At 43.9% G+C, this 20931-nt stretch overlaps 1 protein-coding gene across 6 annotated transcripts in view; it reads right to left on the bottom strand.

Moving 5' to 3' along the window:
* The window catches only part of MARCHF8 (membrane associated ring-CH-type finger 8), a 172119-nt gene that overhangs the window by 21978 nt on the left and 129210 nt on the right, over nucleotides 1–20931 (bottom strand). For all 6 annotated transcript variants that reach the window (XM_073353004.1, XM_073353001.1, XM_073353003.1 and 3 more), the window contains one exon: nucleotides 15061–15111. In XM_073353004.1, coding sequence (XP_073209105.1) covers nucleotides 15061–15111 — 51 coding nt within the window. The remainder of the gene's footprint in view (nucleotides 1–15060; nucleotides 15112–20931) is intronic.

The raw sequence follows: 20931 nt of genomic DNA on the forward strand, positions 1-20931 counted from the left end.
TCCATACTGTACAATCTACACATCTAAGGCTAAGCACTCTCCTTGAAACTGGAAATCAGGCTGAAGTCAGCTTGCACTCAGGCTTCCCAAAAGGAAACCCTACTGAAGGATTCTGGAGGGAGCTTATTGTTGTGATATCCATTTATAAAGCACTAGGAAGTGGGCCATTTATCTTTCTAAAATCTCCCAGGGCATAAGTCACCATCTTCCCAGGGTATAAGTAACTCCGATTAAAGTCCATGAGAACTACTCATACTCTACAGGAGGAGAATTGGACCCTCTGTCTTTCAAAATACACTTCTTGGATGAGGGAGTATGAAAGGAGAGAGAACTCTACTCTTCCCCTGCTGCTTCCCCCACATTTCCCTTTTGAAGATGCTCTTCCTAGGGGCATAAACAATGAAGTTAATATGGGGAATCCAGTGCCTGAGTGCAGAGCACCAGAGACTGAGGGGATTATTCGACACATGTAAGCGTATTATCACATGGCGCTTGAGCACCAGCTTACATGCCTTTGGGGGGAAAAAAAAAAAAAGAATATACAAACATTTTAATCTTCACATTATAGATTTCTTCCTGCCTGCTTTAGCAGCTACTGTCCCACTAGTTCTAAAAAAACAGGTTTTTTTAAAAAGGCATCCACACATACAAACCCAACACCCACCTTTTTCCAGGGCTCAGGTACTTGAAAAGAATACTTTTGAGTAGCAGTTGTTTTCAGTAAGACTTGGTCATCTGATGGGATATAAGAGAAGCTCAGTGATTGAAAAACCTGGACTGCATTTCTATGGACTAGCATTCATTGAATCCACCAAAGCTTTAGGCAACAGTGCATGTGTGTATTCATATACTTTTCTAAATCTGTTCCAAGCTGATGAACAGCTGAAATGGATTTTAAATTTCATAGCGAGCTTAGGCTACCACTTTGTATCTGCACTGGCTTCCATTCAGCCCGAGAATAAATTTAATACTTTACAGTGTGCCCTTGCTCAAAAGCTAAAGCTGTACAGAGCTTCAGAAAAGACACAGTATTTACATTTTTTAAAGAGCGAACTTTTGATTTCTTTGCTTCCATCCCAGTATTACCATTTTCAAAGATTACCCTTGAAAGGACTATAAAGGAGAGCATCCCCACTGCCTTAAAATTATCCCTCCAGACAAAAGACACAGCACATAGATGACCTGGAGATATTTCCATATATTACATCAGCCATTTCAGGCTACATCAGATACTTCAAAGCGAAACACTATGGTTAATTTGAGGAAAACTGTTTACAGACTAACTTCATTAGTGACCTAATTTAATCGTCTCATTAGTAGAATTCCTTTGTTTGAAGTCAGAAACCCTGAATCGCAAATACAGTAAAAACCTTCCTTGAACTACTGTGCACCATTGACTTTATTTCAGGGTACTAGATATCTGTGTTTAGTAGAAGAGGCTTCCATGAAGTTTAATTACTTTCCTATCTCGCTTGTCTGAAAGGCAGTTATTCATCAAAGGTGGTTTCTAGACAAAGACCTACAACATTGGTTTAATGTAAGATAATGAAATGATCAGAATCTGGCCCACTTATTCTGTATAATTCATAAATAACTCTATTCCAGTTAAAAGAAAAGGAGTACTTGTGGCACCTTAGAGACTAACCAATTTATTTGAGCATAAGCTTTCGTGAGCTACAGCTCACTTCATTGGATGCATACTGTGGAAAGTGTAGAAGATCTTTTTATACACACAAAGCATGAAAAAATACCTCCTCCCACCCCACTCTCCTGCTGGTAATAGCTTATCTAAAGTGATCACTCTCCTTACAATGTGTATGATAATCAAGGTGGGCCATTTCCAGCACAAATCCAGGGTTTAACAAGAACGTCGGCGGGGGGGGTGGGGGGGGAGAGGAAAAAACAAGGGGAAATAGGTTACCTTGCATAATGACTTAGCCACTCCCAGTCTCTATTCAAGCCTAAATTAATTGTATCCAATTTGCAAATGAATTCCAATTCAACAGTTTCTCGCTGGAGTCTGGATTTGAAGTTTTTTTTGTTGTAATATCACAACTTTCATGTCTGTAATCACGTGGCCAGAGAGATTGAAGTGTTCTCCGACTGGTTTATGAATGTTATAATTCTTGACATCTGATTTGTGTCCATTTATTCTTTTACGTAGAGACTGTCCAGTTTGACCAGTGTACATGGCAGAGGGGCATTGCTGGCACATGATGGCATATATCACATTGGTGGATGTGCAGGTGAACAAGCCTCTGATAGTGTGGCTGATGTTATTAGGCCCTGTGATGGTGTCCCCTGAATAGATATGTGGGCACAGTTGGCAACGGGCTTTGTTGCAAGGATAGGTTCCTGGGTTAGTGGTTCTGTTGTGTGGTATGTGGTTGCTGGTGAATATTTGCTTCAGGTTGGGGGGCTGTCTGTCGGTAAGGACTGGCCTGTCTCCCAAGATTTGTGAAAGTGTTAGGTCATCCTTCAGGATAGGTTGTAGATCCTTAATAATGTGTTGGAGGGGTTTTAGTTGGGGGCTGAAGGTGACGGCTAGTGGCGTTCTGTTATTTTCTTTGTTAGGCCTGTCCTGTAGTAGGTGACTTCTGGGAACTCTTCTGGCTCTATCAATCTGTTTCTTCACTTCCGCAGGTGGGTATTGTAGTTGTAAGAATGCTTGACAGAGATCTTGTAGGTGTTTGTCTCTGTCTGAGGGGTTGGAGCAAATGCGGTTGTATCGCAGAGCTTAGTGGAGTTACCTCACACAAACAGCCGTGAGATTGTAATCTGGTCCTCTCTATATTGATTCCTATTACAAATATTCACATCTCATCTTCTAGGTGGCCTAACTAGCTCAATGTGCTCGGAAATGCTGCTAATATTTCATTCAAAACAGAAAAGGAAAGATTCAAGCTAAGATTCACTTTAAGGGATCAGAGCGGATTTCAACGGAATGCTCTAAATCAGTGGTCTCCAACCCTTTTACGCACAAGGTCACTTTTGGAATTTAAGTGCAACCCAAGATCTACCCAACCCCTTCCTTGAGGCCCTGCCCACTTCATCCACCCATCTTTCCGCCGCTCGCTCTTCTCCACCCTCACTCACTTTCGCTGGGCTGGGTCAGAGGGTTGGGGTGCAGGAGTGGGTACAGGGTGCAGGAGGGGATACAGGGTGTTGGCTCCAGGAGAGGCTCAGGGCTGGGGTGCGGGCTCCCGCCAAGCGGCGCTTACCTTGGGCGGTTCCCGGGAAGCGGTGCAGAGAGACTAAGGCTTCCTTCTTGCCCCAGCCCCATGCCGCTCCTGGAAGTGGCGGGCACACCCCTGTGGCTCCTGGGGCCGAGAAACGTGGCTCCGCATGCTGCCCTCCTCGCAGGCACCACCCACGCAGCTCCCATTGGCCGCAGTTCCCCATTCCTGGCCAATGGGAGCTGCGGGGGCAGTGCTTGCAGGCAGGAGTAGCGCGTGGAGATGCCTTCCCTTCCCCATTCCCCAGGGCATGCTGGCCACTTTTGGGAGCAGGGTGGGGTCAGGGCAGGCAGGGAGCCTGCCTTAGCCCTTCTGCACCACTGGACTTTTAGCGGCCGGAGATTACAATCTACCAGTTGATGACCACTGCTCTAAATACTGTACAGAGAAAGCAGAGAGGGGCCTGGACAAAAGCCTCGCCCCCTAGTGGGCAAATGGCTACACAAACCCAAGCATTTCCACATGAGGCTCCTCCCACACCTTGTCCCTTGCTCTCCTTCTGCTGCTCCTGGCAGGGTTCCCTAGCCCAGTGCTCAGCACCCTCTGCTGGCTAGATGCTGATCTGGGACTTTGGCCTCCTGAAAACAACCCACTCCTTTCCCTCCAGCTCAACACAGGAGAGGTGGGCATGGGAGGAGGACGCACAATAAGGTAGCAAGTTTATTATACTGCAGCACGCACCCCTGAAATGGTGAATGGTTTTGAATCAAGGCTTAAGGATAATACCAAGCATAAGTAGCAGGCAGCCAGATCTGGGCCTCAAGAGAACAGTTAGAACTGTGAGCCACTGCAGGAGACGTGCGCATTGTTTCTGTTCACATACATTTCAACATTTGTGGTGACCCAGTGCATAACTGATCAAATGCAATGTTTGCTATTTCAGTTACATGGCTGCTCTAATGCAGCACAGTGTCTGCAAACTCAGAGTGCTACACAAGGGTCAATAAAGGCAGCAAAGCATTTCATAATTTGAATAAATAGGTTTAATCTGCAGCGTTAGTTGGGTTACTATAAAATTTAAAAGCTGTATTTTAAAGAATCAAACATCTGAACAGACTTTTCATACAGGTTAAGCATTCTCTAAGAGTTCCGAGTTTAACATTTTTTTCCAGATTGACAAGGAAATTGCTTACGTCACCCCCCAACATAACACACACACACCCACCCCAAATTTTTCACCATGTAGGACAAGACTGAGGCTTGACTCCATTCTCTGCCTTAGGGTTGGAGGTCTGAGAAGGGGACATACACCTGAAGCCAAGCCCAGAGGGACTGTGCTGGAGGCAAGAACAGTGCTTCTGGGGGCACCAGCATAGTGGAGGCCTGAAAGACCACTGCTATTTTCTTTCATAAGGGGTTGCCCCAAGTGCTCCAATTTGTGCTATCCAAATGCCGCTGCCAGTACCAGAACAAGTGCACAGATCATGCATGGATGATGCAAGGCATGCAAAGATCAATTACTCTAGGTTTAATGCAAAGATGATGTCCAGCTCAGGACACTTATACGCTCAGTGTATGACCTTGTATTGGGGTCAATATGGGCGGCTGATGTGGAGGGATGGTAGAGCCATGTCTCTTGTCTCAGCTGCCTCCATTGCCTTTGTGGAATCTCTATCCTCTCCCTAAGTCAGACTACACTAGCCCTTGCATACCAGGAATGCGAGGACCAAGTTTGTATCGTTTTCCTATGAAGGGATGCCTAGGCACCATCTAGTCCTTTGTGTAAACAGGCGGATGGTTTTACCTATTTTAATAACACCAAAAGTAAGCTACGGTTACACACTCATTAAGGGCCTGATCCTGCATGAATGATGTCAATGAGCCATTGAATCCAATGGCAGCAAGACAAGGCCTTTACTGCACACTATTATAGAGCTGTTTCAATATACATTAATAGATCCAAAGGCCAGAAGGGCCTGCCCTGATCTTCTAGTCTGGTCTCCGGTGTAACACAGGCCATAGGATTTCCCTGAATTAATTCTTGTTTGAACTTGAGCATATATTTTAGAAAAACTTCCAATCTTGATTTAAAAATTGTCAGTGATGAAGAATCCACCACAACCCCTGATAAATTTCAATCATTAATTACCTTCACTGTTAAAAATCAGCTCTTGGAAGTAGGCATGATCACAGCCATTTTACAGATGGGGAAACTGAGGCACAGAGAAGTTACAAGATTTACCCAAGATATCACAGCAAATCAGCAGCAGAACTAGGACTTAAATTAGGTCTCTTCGCTCCCAGTCCCCCACTCTAACCACTAGACCATCCCCAGTCCTTGCAAATGTGATGCAACATCCACTGCTTTCATATTACTAAGGCAGCAATTCTGTAACCCAGTTACTCTTACACAACCAGCAGTCAATCCCACAACAAGCACACACATGAGTAAGTTTACTCAGTAGGATCAGAGTTTTTACAGAATCATACCGTGCATTGTTTGTGCAGTTATCACTTTCCATCGTATCCCTGCATAATATTTAGGCTTGACAAATTTGATTTTTTTTTAAATAACTTTTACAAATACAGATGTTTATTTCTAAGCATTTTTTTCTCCTTTTATTATTTAAATTTTCACAGTGGCGGGGAATTATGGGGGATGTCAGACAATGAGGGGCATCAGACAATTATTGAGTGACAGTAATCGTTGAGATTCAAAAACTTAAAGTTTTATAACTGTTAAAACACAAATAATCAACATCACATGTCAAAGGACACAAAACAAATATCCTTAAATCAAAGTTTGAGAAGGTCTCAGGCAGCAGCTTTCTTGCTTTGTCTATCTTCTACATTTTGATGATCATTGATTGAAATATTTTTTATATTGGTTTGTGTGTGTATGGTGAAATTGATGTTTACTGACATTTACTGATAAAAATGTAATCCTTCCAAGCCTAATAACATTCTTTATCTTTAGCGTTTTCACTTAAATCCACAAGACATCAAATACATCTGGGTGTATCAGCCAAGGCATGGACTAGAATGGAACTGCTTAGAAGCAATACAGAATCAAGTTCTGATCTATTACACCAGTGGTCCCCAAACTTTTTACCTTACACTCCCCGTTACCCCTGTCTGTGCCCCTCCTCACCCCCCGACCCTTAGAGCCAGGGCCGGGAGCAGGGCCGCGGCTCTGGGAGTTGGGGACGCAGACAGGGGGTACAGCCGGGGGGGTCAGGAGTGGAGCAGGGTGGTACTCTCTCCCCACCCTCTTCGGGGGAGCTGGCCTGGGCTCCAGCCACCTCCCCCAACATTCCTCAGCCCCCCCTAGGGGGGCACACCCCACACATTGGGGACCTCTGCATTACACCATGAGTGACTGGTACTGTACAGAGGGACTTCAGGATTAATGATAATAATTTAGAAATCTACAGCCAATGAGGATAAGCTCTTAAATCAGCTGTATATTATTTGACTACCGCACATAGAAAAGCATATTAAAACATTAACAGTTTATGACTAATAAGTTTCCACTAGCCATAAATTAAATGTCACATGCATGAAATGACCTATAAGCATACGAAGGGCCTGATTTACTACTCTGTTACGTCAGTAATTCTACTCACGTAGTTACACTGGTGTAAAACTGATAAATCTGGTTCTAAATGTATAGTGCTCTTTCATCCATAGATCTCAATGTCCTTTAAAAGGGAGGTCAGTATCATTATCCCCATTTTACAGATGGGGAATCTGAGGCACAAGGCAGGGTAATGATTTGTCCAAGGTCACCCAGAAGACCAATGGCAGAAGTGGAAACAGAACCTTGTCTCCTGCATCCCAGTCCTGTGCTCTAGCCACTAGGAAACAATGGCTCCTAAGTACATGCCTAAGGCCTAATACAGTGCCCTTTGCAAGGCCAGACATTAAACTTGGAGTCAGGCCTATAGAATCAAGGCTATTAACGTGGAAAGCAACTTCTCGCGCTCTCAAAATTGCCAAATAAGCTTTTCTTCTGACTTAAGTAAAATTCTATACGCTTCACAATTTTACAAAAGAAAATTTTTTTTATTATAGCAAATCTCTCTCATAAAAGTTGCAATCTTCCGCTTTCTGAATTGTCCATTTGCTAATGAGTGGTGCTCATAACACAGCTCTCTTTGTGAAAATGACAACAGGATTTAGGATCCCACTGATCCCTGTAGCCTTTAGGGACTGATATGGCATTACTAAGGCACCCTAAACTTCCAGTGAAGTCCAAGAGAGTTTGAGAACGTCAAAAGTTCAAGTTTAGATGCTGAAAATACCAAAACATACAGAAAGCTCTATTCAACTGTTAAGATTGCTAAGGACAAATAATGTCCAATTCAAAACCACAAAAGCCATGCAACTATATATTACCATCTCATATATTCACACCCACCCACAATTCCTGGAACAAACACAGTCACCACGGAGACCCCAAGAAAACCTTTACTTTGCTTGGAATTCAAAGAAAACCAGGTCCAGGAACTGAGCACTGATGTGTAAGTAAAAAAAGAAAAACAATGTTTGGTTTCATTTCCGTTAGGTATGTGTCTAGTGCAGGCATCAGCCATTAAATGAATTTAGGTTTAATAGTTAAATAATATAACAAACAATGAAACAAACTGAATACCTGAAATTACAAGTTTGTGGAAATGATAAGTGCTGTGGTATGAACTACCTATTTAGCAATCCTGACAGTACACAGCACCCATTGTTCTATCATTGGGAAAAAATACCTGCTCCTGTGAATAGAAGAGGGCTGAAACCAAAATCCTGAATCCAAACACCCCTGAACTGTGGGGAATTTTGGACCCAGATCTCAACTTTGCAGCTGGCGCCTCTCTCTATTATGAGCAAACCAAAACAACAGACCAGATCACTCCTAAGCTTTGGGGACATTTACACCTGGAATTCAATTTTGCAACTTGGGTCCAGCTCTGCATGCACAACCACAACTGGCAGCTTTTCCAAGTTACCCCATATCTGTTTGTCCCTCTATCTGGGCATGTCGACACTCTGAGCTGGGGGTGTGATTCCCAGATCAAGGAGACAGACTCATGCTACCTCCAATTGAGCTAGCGCACTCGAATAGAGTGTAAACATGGCAGCCTGAGTGGAAGGACAGGCTAGCCACCCCAAGTACGTACACATTTGATACCCTAACTAGCCCTTCCTGCAGTTTGTGTCACAGTGACTACACTATATTTTTAGAGCATTTGCTCTAATAGAGTTAGAGTGAGTATGCATCCTCGAGCTGGGAAATCACACTCCCAGTTCAAAACAAAGGCATATCCTTAGGTGCTGGCAGATGTTCGTGCACCTCTGTACTGATTCAGCTTCCACTGAATTCCATGGCAAAACTCATTTCTGTATTCTGCAACAGGAGCAGTTTTGAGACTTAAGTCTCAAGCACTTGTACAGTATGCATTGATTGCTCTGAATTCAGCAATATATAAAGACCTTCAAAATCAGCCTCTTGCTCACAAACACGTCTAGGGAGAACTTTGCCCCAATGTGAAGACTTTCATACTGCTTTACCACTATTATTAGAACTCTTAACACAGGGCTTAAATTGTGCAGAGGGTATTGTGTAGGCCTTTGGCAATGGACTGAAATCTATCCACAAGTGGCAAAGATATTTTATTGAGCAAAATAAGCTCATGTGCCTGTGGTTTTAAATCTTTATTACTGATGTAAGCAGAGTCTGAATGAGCTCTAGACATGACATCTAGTGATGAGCTGTGGAAGAGGATTTAAGAAGCTGATCTCGTTTGCATGGGCACATGCACCCTGCCTAGGTGCTCAGCATGATGGGATTGCTTGCCCAAATGATCACTTTTGGCTGGTGTTGGATCCCCAGTCTCTTTGTTATTGGGGCAGGAGTAATAAAGGATTGTTATCCTTGTTGATGAGAATCAAGGGCAGCAGAACTGTACTAGGCATTTCCCGCTCAACTAAACAGCACTTGCTAGGCAGGGGGCATGGGTTCCAATGCCCAGTGAGTTGAGAGAGGGTAGGGACAGGTACTTGTACCTGGTGGTGTGGGCCCTGCTTAAGGGTCTTAGGCACCATTTGACCCTTCCATTCCCCACTGTGTAATAAAAGAGTTAATTTAGGCTCAATTGAGAGTCTTGTTACACATCACAGAGCTGAAATCACTGATACTTAGGTCTGAGTATTAGACCTGCTTTGGGACAGTCTCTCTGATGCAAGAGACTGCCGGGTGTGCACCAGCAGTAAGTCTCCCCAGCTAACAGCTGAAATCACTGAGAGCTATGTTAAGTGGTGGGGCCTGAAGCCATCTCGACAATCGGCTGCCAGTGGAGAGGTGTGGCAAGGCGGCCGATGGAGAGGAGCGGAGCCCCGCAGAGCAGTGCGGCGATCAGCCAGCACGGCAGGTGGCGGAGAGGGCCAGAGCAGAGCCCTGCAGAGAAATGTGGCAATAGGGCAGTTGGCAGAGATACGCGGCAAGTGAGTGCCCGGGCAGAGGAGTGAGTGAGGTGCCTTCTTATCCCTCCACCGAGGGTGGGAGGTGAACTCTGCAGATGCACCTCTGAACTCTGAGTCTGCACTGACCAAGGACAGCAACTGTGAGTGGGGTGCAGAGAAGGGACGGGCACATTAAAGGGACTTTTGGTTGCTGGACTTAAGAACCTGAGGGGAAAGGACACCACCCAACTTACTTGGGGGTGGGTCTTTTGCTCATGGTTTATGTTTATGAACCCTGTTTGCGGTGTCTTCCCAAGTTAATGCTGGGTTACTTCCCTCCTTTTATTAAAAGTTTTTGCTAAACTCAGACTCTGTGCTTGCGAAAGGGGAAATATTGTCTCTTAGAGGTGACAACCAGCAGTAAGGGCAACCTATAACATGGATGTAGAGTACTGTGTAATAACTAATTTAAAAAAAATGTATATATGAAGGCCTCAATTGTGATTTCACTATTCCAAATTCCTGTTTTACTCCTGATGTACATAAAACTGTAGAGTATATTGTAATAGTGCTTATCCCAGTTTTTAAAAATTAATTGAAAACTACATCCCTCAAACCAAGTGCCAAACCTAATACTCCCAGGCCCATGATGTGGGACTAAGAACATTTGGAAAAAGAAAACTGTCCACAGGTCATACAAGGGAACATGCAGACCATTAGACATGTGGGGCACGAATGTATGGATGGGTAAAGCAAAACAGCCAGGAAACAGTGTTTGCGACTACTGGGTCATATTCAATCCATGCGTTATGTTTTACCAGGATGATGGGTAAACATCCTCCCCATAAAAAGATAAAAAGCATGGGAATGTGGCAGAGAGAGCCTGGAGCACTGGGTACAAGATCTGAGGCCTGAATCAGAGGCCATGAATTAAAGTTAGACCAAGTATCAAAGTAGATGTTTATAAGTTTATGAATTTGGTAGAGTTGTTGTTAGTGTATTAGGTATTAGATAGTTACATAAATACAGTAGGTGTCAGAGTAGCAGCCGTGTTAGTCTGTATTCGCAAAAAGAAAAGGAGTACTTGTGGCACCTTAGAGACTAACAAATTTATTTGAGCATAAGCTTTCGTGAGCTACAGCTAAAATCTCAGAGTTACGAACACCAGACTTATGAACTGACCAGCCAACCACACTCCTCATTTGGGACCGGCAGTAAGCAATCAGGCAGCAGCAGAAAAAAAAGCAAATACAGTACAGTACTGTGTTAAATGTAAACTACTTCAGAAAAATAAGGGGAAAGTTTAATAAAAAAGATTTGACAAGGTAAGGAAACTTTTTCTGTGCTTGCTTCATTTAAATTAAGATGGTTAAAAGAAGCATTTTTCTTCTACATAGTAGCTTCAAAGCTCTATTAAGTCAATGTTTAGCTGAAAACTTTTGAAAGAACAACCATAACGTTCTCTTCAGATATACGAACAACCTCCATTCCCGAGGTGTTCGAAATGGAGGTTCTACTGTACATTTCAAGGTTAGTACAGATACACCCCAATCTAGTGCAAGATGGTTTGACAGACTGATTAATAGGGATGTTTTGTTCAATGTATCAGGAACAAAGGGAGGTAACAAAGAGATGTCATAAAATACATAAGGTGGTGTGTAGCTGTATATTTCAGTTGTTTGTATCAGCCTATAAATGTCGGGATACTTCACCTTAAGCCTTTGTCCAGCCTAGGGGCAGTAGAAAGTCCTGCTGCTGACTGAGCTGAGTCCACTGTAACGAGCATACATGTGTTAGCGTAACTGTAGACGCTGATCCAGGGAGCAAGTACCGTGCTTCGTTGACAACAAACTTGGCCAATTGCCGTCACCACTGAAGCGTGCCTGTAGTCTTCCTTTAGGAGTAACGTTGAGGTCTGCTAAACTATCTGTTGCACTGTCTACTAATAACATTTACGCTCCAAGGACAGAAGCACTGTGTAGCCTCAACAGCACTATCGTGACAACAACATTCCAGCCTCCCACACTTTACAGCACTGGGTAGCACTATTGAGGTTTGCTGAACCAGCTATGTGTGCAGAGCTGGGACAGTACACAGAAAGAACACACGCATACAAGCCAACTGACAACACCCTGACACTGGGGAGCATGGGGGCACGTGTCATTCACCCAACCCTCGTGAGGGCTATGGAGCTTGCCGCCTTTGTGGGGCTACTTCTTCCTCTGGCCAGGGAGTGGGTGGGCAGGACCACGGACCGAGCAGAGAGCCTTGACTCCAATCCCACAGCCTCAGTTCATTGACCAGCAGAGCTGAGCCAGCATGTTGGGAGGGGACTGCAACCTGCTACTGGTAAAGCCTCTCAGTCATTGCTCCCGCCTTGGTCTGTTCCTCGGGTGGTGCAGTTACATTTCATACCTTATTCAGGGCAGACTGCAAAGTGACAATCTAGTCCTTAGACTGTAAACTCTGTGGGGAAGGGATCATCTCTCCTGCGTCATCTGCAGAGGGCAGAGCATTCAAATATTAAATGGCCACCTACCCGAGCCTCCTGACTCAGTCACATCAGATATATCAAAGGTCTCCACTGAGACTGCCCCTGAGCAGTAGAACAGGAGGAAGAAAACATTGCAAGGAACTGCCCCCCAACTCCACTTGTGTAAGGGCCAATCACAGACATGGTCCTAGTACTGCTTGAATGGCAGGACTCCTCCATCCAACCTATCACTACCAGGGGTATCAGCTACTCCAGTGGGGGAAGGACTGGAGCCTGTCCATCCCAGGAGAAATTCTGGCTGAGTCAGCATGGCCCCTCTGCACTCCCCTAATGCCGTCTGTGGCTTTACCCGCAATCCAGCCCTTTGAGCTGAGATCCCAGATTCTGAAAAGGCTAAAAAGAAATGAAAATACTTTCAGAAGTATTTCATGCATGAGTTTTTTAAACACTATTCCATTATTAGGAACTGTGACAGGTGTAACCCTGTAGTCAGCCCTTGCACGCTATTGTGGTAACCTTTGTATGAGGAATGCTTTGTGAGGTATCATTTGAAAACTCATAATTTGCAGGGCATTAGTGTTCTAGTAAAATATGTGTAGCAACATTGTATGTAAACTTATAAGATTCCACTGTATGATGTCACTAAAACACATTCCAAGTCTGTGGAGTGGCCAAACCAGTTCCTCTGAGACAAAGGGCAAGCTGAAAGAAAAGGAGTACTTGTGGCACCTTAGAGACTAACCAATTTATTTGAGCATGAGCTTTCGTGAGCTACAGCTCACTTCATCAGATGTTTACCGTGGAAACTGCAGCAGACTTTATATACACACAGAAATCATGAAACAATACCTCCTCCCACCCCACTGTCCTGCTGGTAATAGCTTATCTAAAGTGATCAACAGGTGGGCCATTTCCAGCACAAATCCAGGTTTTCTCACCCTCCACCCCCCCACACAAATTCACTCTCCTGCTGGTGCTAGCCCATCCAAAGTGACAACTCTTTACATAATCAAGTCGGGCTATTTCCTGCATAGATCAAGGTTTTCTCACATCCCCCCCACCCCCATACACACACAAACTCACTCTCCTGCTGGTAATAGCTCATCTAAACTGACCATTCTCCAGGTTTAAATCCAAGTTAAACCAGAACATCTGGGGGGGGGGGGTAGGAAAAAGCAAGAGGAAACAGGCTACCTTGCATAATGACTTAGCCACTCCCAGTCTCTATTTAAGCCTAAATTAATAGTATCCAATTTGCAAATGAATTCCAATTCAGCAGTTTCTCGCTGGAGTCTGGATTTGAAGTTTTTTTGTTTTAAGATAGCGACCTTCATGTCTGTGATTGCGTGACCAGAGAGATTGAAGTGTTCTCCGACTGGTTTATGAATGTTATAATTCTTGACATCTGATTTGTGTCCATTTATTCTTTTACGTAGAGACTGTCCAGTTTGACCAATGTACATGGCAGAGGGGCATTGCTGGCACATGATGGCATAGATCACATTGGTGGATGTGCAGGTGAACGAGCCTCTGATAGTGTGGCTGATGTTATTAGGCCCTGTGATGGTGTCCCCTGAATAGATATGTGGGCACAATTGGCAACGGGCTTTGTTGCAAGGATAAGTTCCTGGGTTAGTGGTTCTGTTGTGTGGTATGTGGTTGTTGGTGAGTATTTGGGCAAGCTGACACCTCAGCCAGGTGTAAACAAGGTCAATGGGCCACTACCTGCTAAGTGGCTATTCATTGGCAGGAAGAGAGGCCTGGGCAGAAAATCTACATTTTAGCAAAGAAACAGCAGGGGTTCCTGTCCACACAGTCTACCCGGCGCCATGCTCCCAGCTGGAGATGCTTCTCAAATGGAGGACTGGACTATAAAAAGAAGGGGCAGACACCCCAATGGCCCCCCACCTCCTCCTCCTCTCTCTCTGTCCATTTCACTGCACCAGAAGGAACAAAGGAAGCAGCATTAGACAGAAGAAGGGGTTCTGGCCTAAGAAGTGCAGCCAGTAAGATTGTTGAGAACATGTGGTGAGAAAAACATGGCTTTGAATTTAACGTAGTTTGTTAAATCAGGTTTCAGAGTAGCAGCCGTGTTAGTCTGTATCCGCAAAAAGAACAGGAGTACTTGTGGCACCTTAGAGACTAACAAATGTATTTGAGCATAAGCTTTCGTGGGCTACAAAAGCTTATGCTCAAATAAATTTGTTAGTCTCTAAGGTGCCACAAGTACTCCTGTTCTTTTTGTTAAATCAGGCACTAGTTGTGTTTTATCTCTATTTTTCTTGTAACCATTTCTAACTTTTATACCGCATTACTTGTATTCACTTAAAATCTCTCTCTTTGTAGTTAATAAACTTGTTTTATTGTTTCATCTAATCCAGCATGTTTGAATTGAAGTGTTTGGGAAACTTCAGTTGAGGCAATAAAATTTGTGCATATCATTTCTATTAATAAAATGATGGACTTTATATGAGCTTGTATTGTCCAGGAGAGAGCTGGGCAGTACAAGATGTACATTTCTGGAGAAAATCTGGGACTGGGAGTATGCGGGAGTCACCCTGTAGTATAATTCAGGCTGGTAAATCTTGGGTGTAACTGGCAGGCTGCAAGTGCAAACAGCAACAGCTGGGAGTGACTTACATGCTGGAGGCTGTTTGTGAGCAGTCCAGGAGTGGAGGCAATAGCAGCAAAGCAGTGTAAAGGGCACCCCAGGTTAAGGGCAGGGGTGACCCGGCTGCTCACTAGTCTAGACTGTACCCTGGGTATGTCATAGGAACAGACTATCCACAATTCTAATTTTTAAACAGAGTGCCTTCCTCCATTATAATAAATGCACTTTCTATTGATTACTACAGAATGTATATCCTACATGTTTGAACAAAGAAAACCACACAAATTCAAAATTTACCAAAGACTATAATCCATTGCATACTGTACCTTTGAGATGTTACTGGAACGGCTCATGGAATGTCCCAAAGCCTTCTCATTCTGAAAGAGAACAGAAAAGGATCATTAGAGTGACAGAGAGCTGTTGGATGGAGGTGTTAAACCAGATATTAACAGTAAAATAAACAGATTAAATACCAGAGCAGAAGATATTTATTGGATTTTGCTCCTATTGGAGTCAATTTGAGTTATGCCACCAACTCCTGTGGGAGTATGATTGGGCCCTTTCATCTCTATAATGGCTATATTACCACACAGAACTCAACTAGACAAGACTTGCATGAACTGGGGAATATTAAGATAGTGCCCTCATGTTCTGAGACATTGCAAAGTCATTTTTCTGTACTGCAGTTATTTTGGAAAGGAACCCCACCCCCCTTATCCGCTAAGGAATTATAACCATGACAGGAGAAATCCTACAGTCCTTACTCAGGAAAAGGCTCCCAGTTATGTCACAAAAAACACTGCTGAATAAATCACGTCCATGTCATTTCATAATACAAAATACCACAGAACTGCCTTTTCTCCAGGAACACTGAGAATTACCACACTGGAAACACTATATGTATGCAGTGTTGTTGTAGCTATGCCGGTCTCAGGATATTAGAGAGACGAGGGGGATGAGGTAATATTTTTTATTGGAGCAACTTCCGTTGCAGAGAGAGACAAGCTTTTGAGCTACACGGAGCTGGAAACACCATGACAGCTGGAGTTACAGAAGATCTGCTGATTCCCTTCAGTCATGTAACTGAAATTAATCAGGTGCTGTATTTGTTTCCACAAGTATCCATACAGTTGTATCCACTAGGGAATACATTATGCAGCTTCTTTACCTCCCTCACCTGCCAATCTGACCATTAGGTATTTATATTGTGCTCATCACCATAGTATCTGCACACCTCTGGGTTCCACGCATTCATTCCACTTTCTAAATGTTATGTGATTTAGTCGTGAGTGTGATCGGGCATGTCCGTTTCAATGCCGAGAAACTGCGACAGCTGCTTATCTGGCAAGGAAGTTGCTTGCTTGTTCTGGATGGAATCCAACAGGGAAATTTTTCTTTTAGAAAAATAATAGACATGAAGCCAATCCACAAAGTTAAGATGCAAATCAGGATCCAACTTCCTCAAGCTTTGGGGGTGGTCAGATCTGGTGTTTTGGTTTGAGACTATCCCTCAAATATATGGCACATTTATCAGCCTTTTCCACAACCACTGGTCTGGTGCAAAAGTTGCCAAAAGCGTGCCCTTCTGTTTGACACCTTAGGGACCAAACTGTTTCACTTTCCCTATGTGGCTTTTCACTCCCAAAGAGATACATTTATATTCTACAAAAGGGACTTTGACAGGAAACAGGACACCAGACAGCACTGCTGCTGGCCATTCAGGTGGCTGGGACATTAAATACTGTACCCAAGAGAAAAGGTAAACCTAAATATAGAAATACATAAATCAGGTCAATTTTAGCTACTCACAGATCAGCTGAGACATGAAATCTACATGCATGTTATGGAGGATGCCAGTTGTGATTGGCTACAAGATGACAATTAATGACTAATTACACATCAAGCCAGTGTAAGGTCAGGTTAGTCCCTCAGCAGGTGTGGATTACAGGCCTGCATTAACCCCACACTTTAACACCATCATGCTCCAGGAGGCTTGTTCCATGAGTACAAGCCTAGTGCTGGTCAAAAGCTCGGTGCTGGGAGATGGGAAGGAGGAGCAGGCAACAAGATTTCATCAGCAAGGGCTGAGCTGCTTTTAAATACCAGCAGCTGTTTCTTCCCTCCTTCCATCCAGCTGGGACAATGTGCCAGGGAGACAGCAACTGACTCCTTTTCCATGCTCTCCACAGTCAATGAGACATGCCTGTTTGGCAGGGGAGGAGTTGAGGGAAGCAGTGAGCAGGAAGAGGCAACTGCTTGGTTACCATAGCACTTGCATATACAGAACACAGAATTCAGCTCCCCAAGATCTGCATGTTACTCCATGTAGCAGTTAGAACACCAGGAAGGAGGAGCTATTTCTTTTGCATGGCAATAAACATTCTTACAATGAAGTGCCAATCAGTGAGCCACTGAGATCTTGTAGAAGGCAACTGATGGTCAAATTTAAAATCAGCAGGGGCCAAATTCAGCCCTGGAATAACTGGGCCTAAATCATCATTGACTTCAATGGGAGTTGCATGTGCTGGTTGAATTTGGCTTTACAGTTGGAGAAGTATTTTTATTACATGCAAATTTAGTATTCCTGGAAACTCTGGAACAGGAAGAGGAACAAGCAGCCAATGAGAGAGGACAGACACCAGGGGCATTTGAGAAGTTAACCTTGGATTGTGCTACTGCAAGGAAGCACTGCATTATGTGGCTGGGTATCAAATCTCATCACCACATCAAAAGGAAACGTGACTACAGCAACAGAGAAAGTTCGCTGACACTAGAGATGGCAGAGGAAGGAAGAATGAGGCTGCAAGGTTGGGGGGCACGCTCACAAGCTCTGCTGAAGAGAGAATGGCACAGGCCTGTGATCATGGGGAGAGCTACATAATCTGTGGGGTTACACTCACTTCCCTCTTTAGCGATGGGGTTGGAGGTGAAGTAAAGGAAGATCATGTGGGTTAGGGAGAGAGACTGAGAGGGAGCGTCTGCCTGGGGCACACCATTTATAACTTCACGCAACTGACAGCCTAAAAACTAGGGCTGGGATTTCAAATGCCTTAGAGACAAAAAGAAATGATCAAAGCGCCTTCATGCTAACTCCGTGCTCCCCAACCCTCCCCCAAACACCACTCTTTACCTTCAGCAGGTTCCAAGTTAGGAATCATTACTGAATACACAGGCATGTCTGTGTTAAAAAGAGACAAGGTGGGTCAGGTACTATCTTTTATTGGACCAGCTTCTGTTGGTGAGAGAGACAAGCTTTTGAGTTACCCAGAGCTCTTCTTCAGGTATGTTGAAAAGGACAGGTTGAAATTTAATAAGAATGAATGGGATGAAGCACAGGGACCATATGTGCACAATGTGATAAATGATGCAGAGAAAAATCTGCTCTAACCCACAGCACAGAAACTAAAATTGCTGCTGAATTCCTGGGATTGTGATTTTATCTGCTGGATGCTCTGAGCAGCTGAGACACGGCTGCTCACATTATCTTTATTGATGTATTGTTAGAGAACATACCTATAAAGGGCTTCAACCACTCAGACCAGCCAGTACAATTAGTACTGTGATTTTAAAAGAATCTTGTAATTAAAAAAACCCATGAAACCCTCTTGAATAATTCCTTATGAAATACTGAATGGGAATGTTTATCTTCTTCATATAACATCACTCCCCCGCCACAAAAAAATGTCATTTATGGTATTTCTAGTGCACTCCTCTCCACTACATAGTCACCACACATGCACCTACACCTCCAGTGTTAGCTCTCTAGCACACACTTGCTTTAGTTGGAATATCACTGCAATGCTAGGCTGTCTTGAGATAAGCACGCTGAATCAGAGAGACTTTTGATGCAACTGCTGCACATGTCAGTTTATGTACACACAGAGATCTTTAAACCATCTCAGTGTGTTAGAGTTTGTTTCACGAAGAACAACTTGCTCTTTACCACATGGGGCTTAGCTGAATCACGAATGTTCACATAATGGCTTGGTGAGAAGAAACTCTAGCATGCTCTCCTCCATTTATCAAAAGTGCTGAAAAGATTTTGATCACTAAACATCAACAGAAGCGCCTCTAAATTAGAGATTTCATAACACTAGCTGTGCTGTTTGGTTTTCTTTGCCAAATAAAATGATAAAAATCTTATCATTAAGGAAAAGCACAGCAGTTGCCATTAGAGAGCCGGTGTTTACCACATGGTGGTATACAAAAGAACTGCTGCGTTTCTCCATCATTAAAATAGGAAATAGCTGTGATATCACAGAAATAGCTGTTGGTGAGGGCTGACTTTAAATGGCAACCACTGAGGCTGAGAGAAGAAAATAAACGTTAAGCAGATAATAAAAATTACAAGGGCATCAAAGTAATAAAGTATTGCTCTGTTCCGAGCAAATAAGTCCTCTGATTGTACATTCATCTTTGAATCACAGGAGTTGTTCACAAATTAAAAAGGTCACCAGTGAGAAGACTAAGATGCTATCCAGTTAACATTATCGTGTAGGAAAAAGGCGTTAGAGTGACCTTTTCAGAGCCCTTTCCTCATGCAGCAAGACATGCTCCAGGCTGGTGATTACATCTCTAATGCAGGAAGAGCATTAGGTCAGGCAAATACAGCATCTGCCGATTGTTCACTTTTTTGTACAATTGTACAAATTGTACAATTACCACCCACTAAGGAGCATGCAGTTTTTTTTCTGGTCCAAGTCAGCCCTTCCATGTGGGATAACAGAATCCTGCCTTTTGAAATTCATCCCACTGTATTAAAGCCACTGGGCAGGCACACTTAAAAATCCACATAGTTTAATAGCAGCAAATGCAGCAGGACTTAGTGGAAGCCTCTCTGTAGCCAAAGCCTCCTCTGAGATCTCCACTGGAGATTGGCTCTGGAGGACGGAGACAGAGGAATTAGTGTGCACAGAGAGTACAGCCGCCATTGCCCTGGCTTGCTTCTCTCAGGATGTCCTCACATTCACTTTCCCCATCCCCTTCCCTAATTTAGAAACCTGCTTCCCTACTATTACCTACCATTGCAGCAGCCTTCCTGCCCAACTCCACCTCACTGACTAGCTTCCTTGCTGCTGTCTGCTCTTCCTTCCTACTGCCTTCCTGATCTGCCTCCCTTTGTTGGCTACTCTGGCTCATTTCACTCCATGAATCACAGACTCGGTGCCTTTCTTCCCATTTGCTTGACTCACAAGCCCACTGTCAAAATCAGGGTGTCACAGTATTTTTCAATTTCCCTACTGTAACGAATCCATGGAACGTATACATACACACACGGAAAACCAGGACTAGACCTTTGGTCCCTCAGCTCCCAAACCCCAGCCTTGAATGCTGGAGCCAGAAGATCTCCTGCCACTGATGGCAAAAGTAAGCCCATCACTAGGGGGGCAACTCTTGCTCACTGATACACACAAAGCCAATATGCCACACTGTCCTCTTTCCAAATTCAACCATTTCCTTAGCGCAGCATTAGCAGCTGAGCAGACTAAAGCAACAGGACAAGGTGAGTGAGGTAGTATCTTTTATTGAACCAACTTCTGTTGGGGAGAGAGACAAGCTTTGCAGCTTACACACATTCTTTTTTCAGGTCTAGATGCTTCTTCAGAGCCATTTACGTGGAACAAGTGCTAAGGAAAAAAAAAAAAAGGCAAAACCAAAAACCTCATGGCTCATAAGGATGGCCATACTGGGTCAGACCAAAGGTCCATCTAGCCCAGTATCCTGACTTCTGACAGTGGCCAATGCCAGGTGCCCCAGAGGGAATGAACAGAACAGGTAATCATCAAGTGATCCATCCCCTGTCGCTCATTCCCAGCTTCTGGCAAACAGAGGCTAGGGAAACAATCACTGCCCATCCTGGCTAATAGCCATTGATGGACCTATCCTCCATGAATTTATCTAGTTCTTTTTTGAACTCTGTTATAGTCTTGGCCTTCACAACATCCTCTGGCAAGGAGTTCCACAGGTTAAGGCTCACCTCAACAAGTCTCTAACGGGTACAAAGATGAAGAATAGCATGATAATAATTCAGAAAAGTAATCCATAGCTATGGAGAAGCAAGCATCACCACTCAAACCCCTCAAAAAACAAACAAACAAAAAACAAACACTTAAGAGTCATTTTATGGTAATACCAGTGCCCATCATGATGGGACACCAGCTAATAGAAGCAACAGGCTTGATTCTGCTCTCACACTG

Source organism: Lepidochelys kempii, chromosome 7 (assembly GCF_965140265.1).
Source record: "Lepidochelys kempii isolate rLepKem1 chromosome 7, rLepKem1.hap2, whole genome shotgun sequence".
Lineage (NCBI taxonomy): Eukaryota > Metazoa > Chordata > Testudines > Cheloniidae > Lepidochelys > Lepidochelys kempii.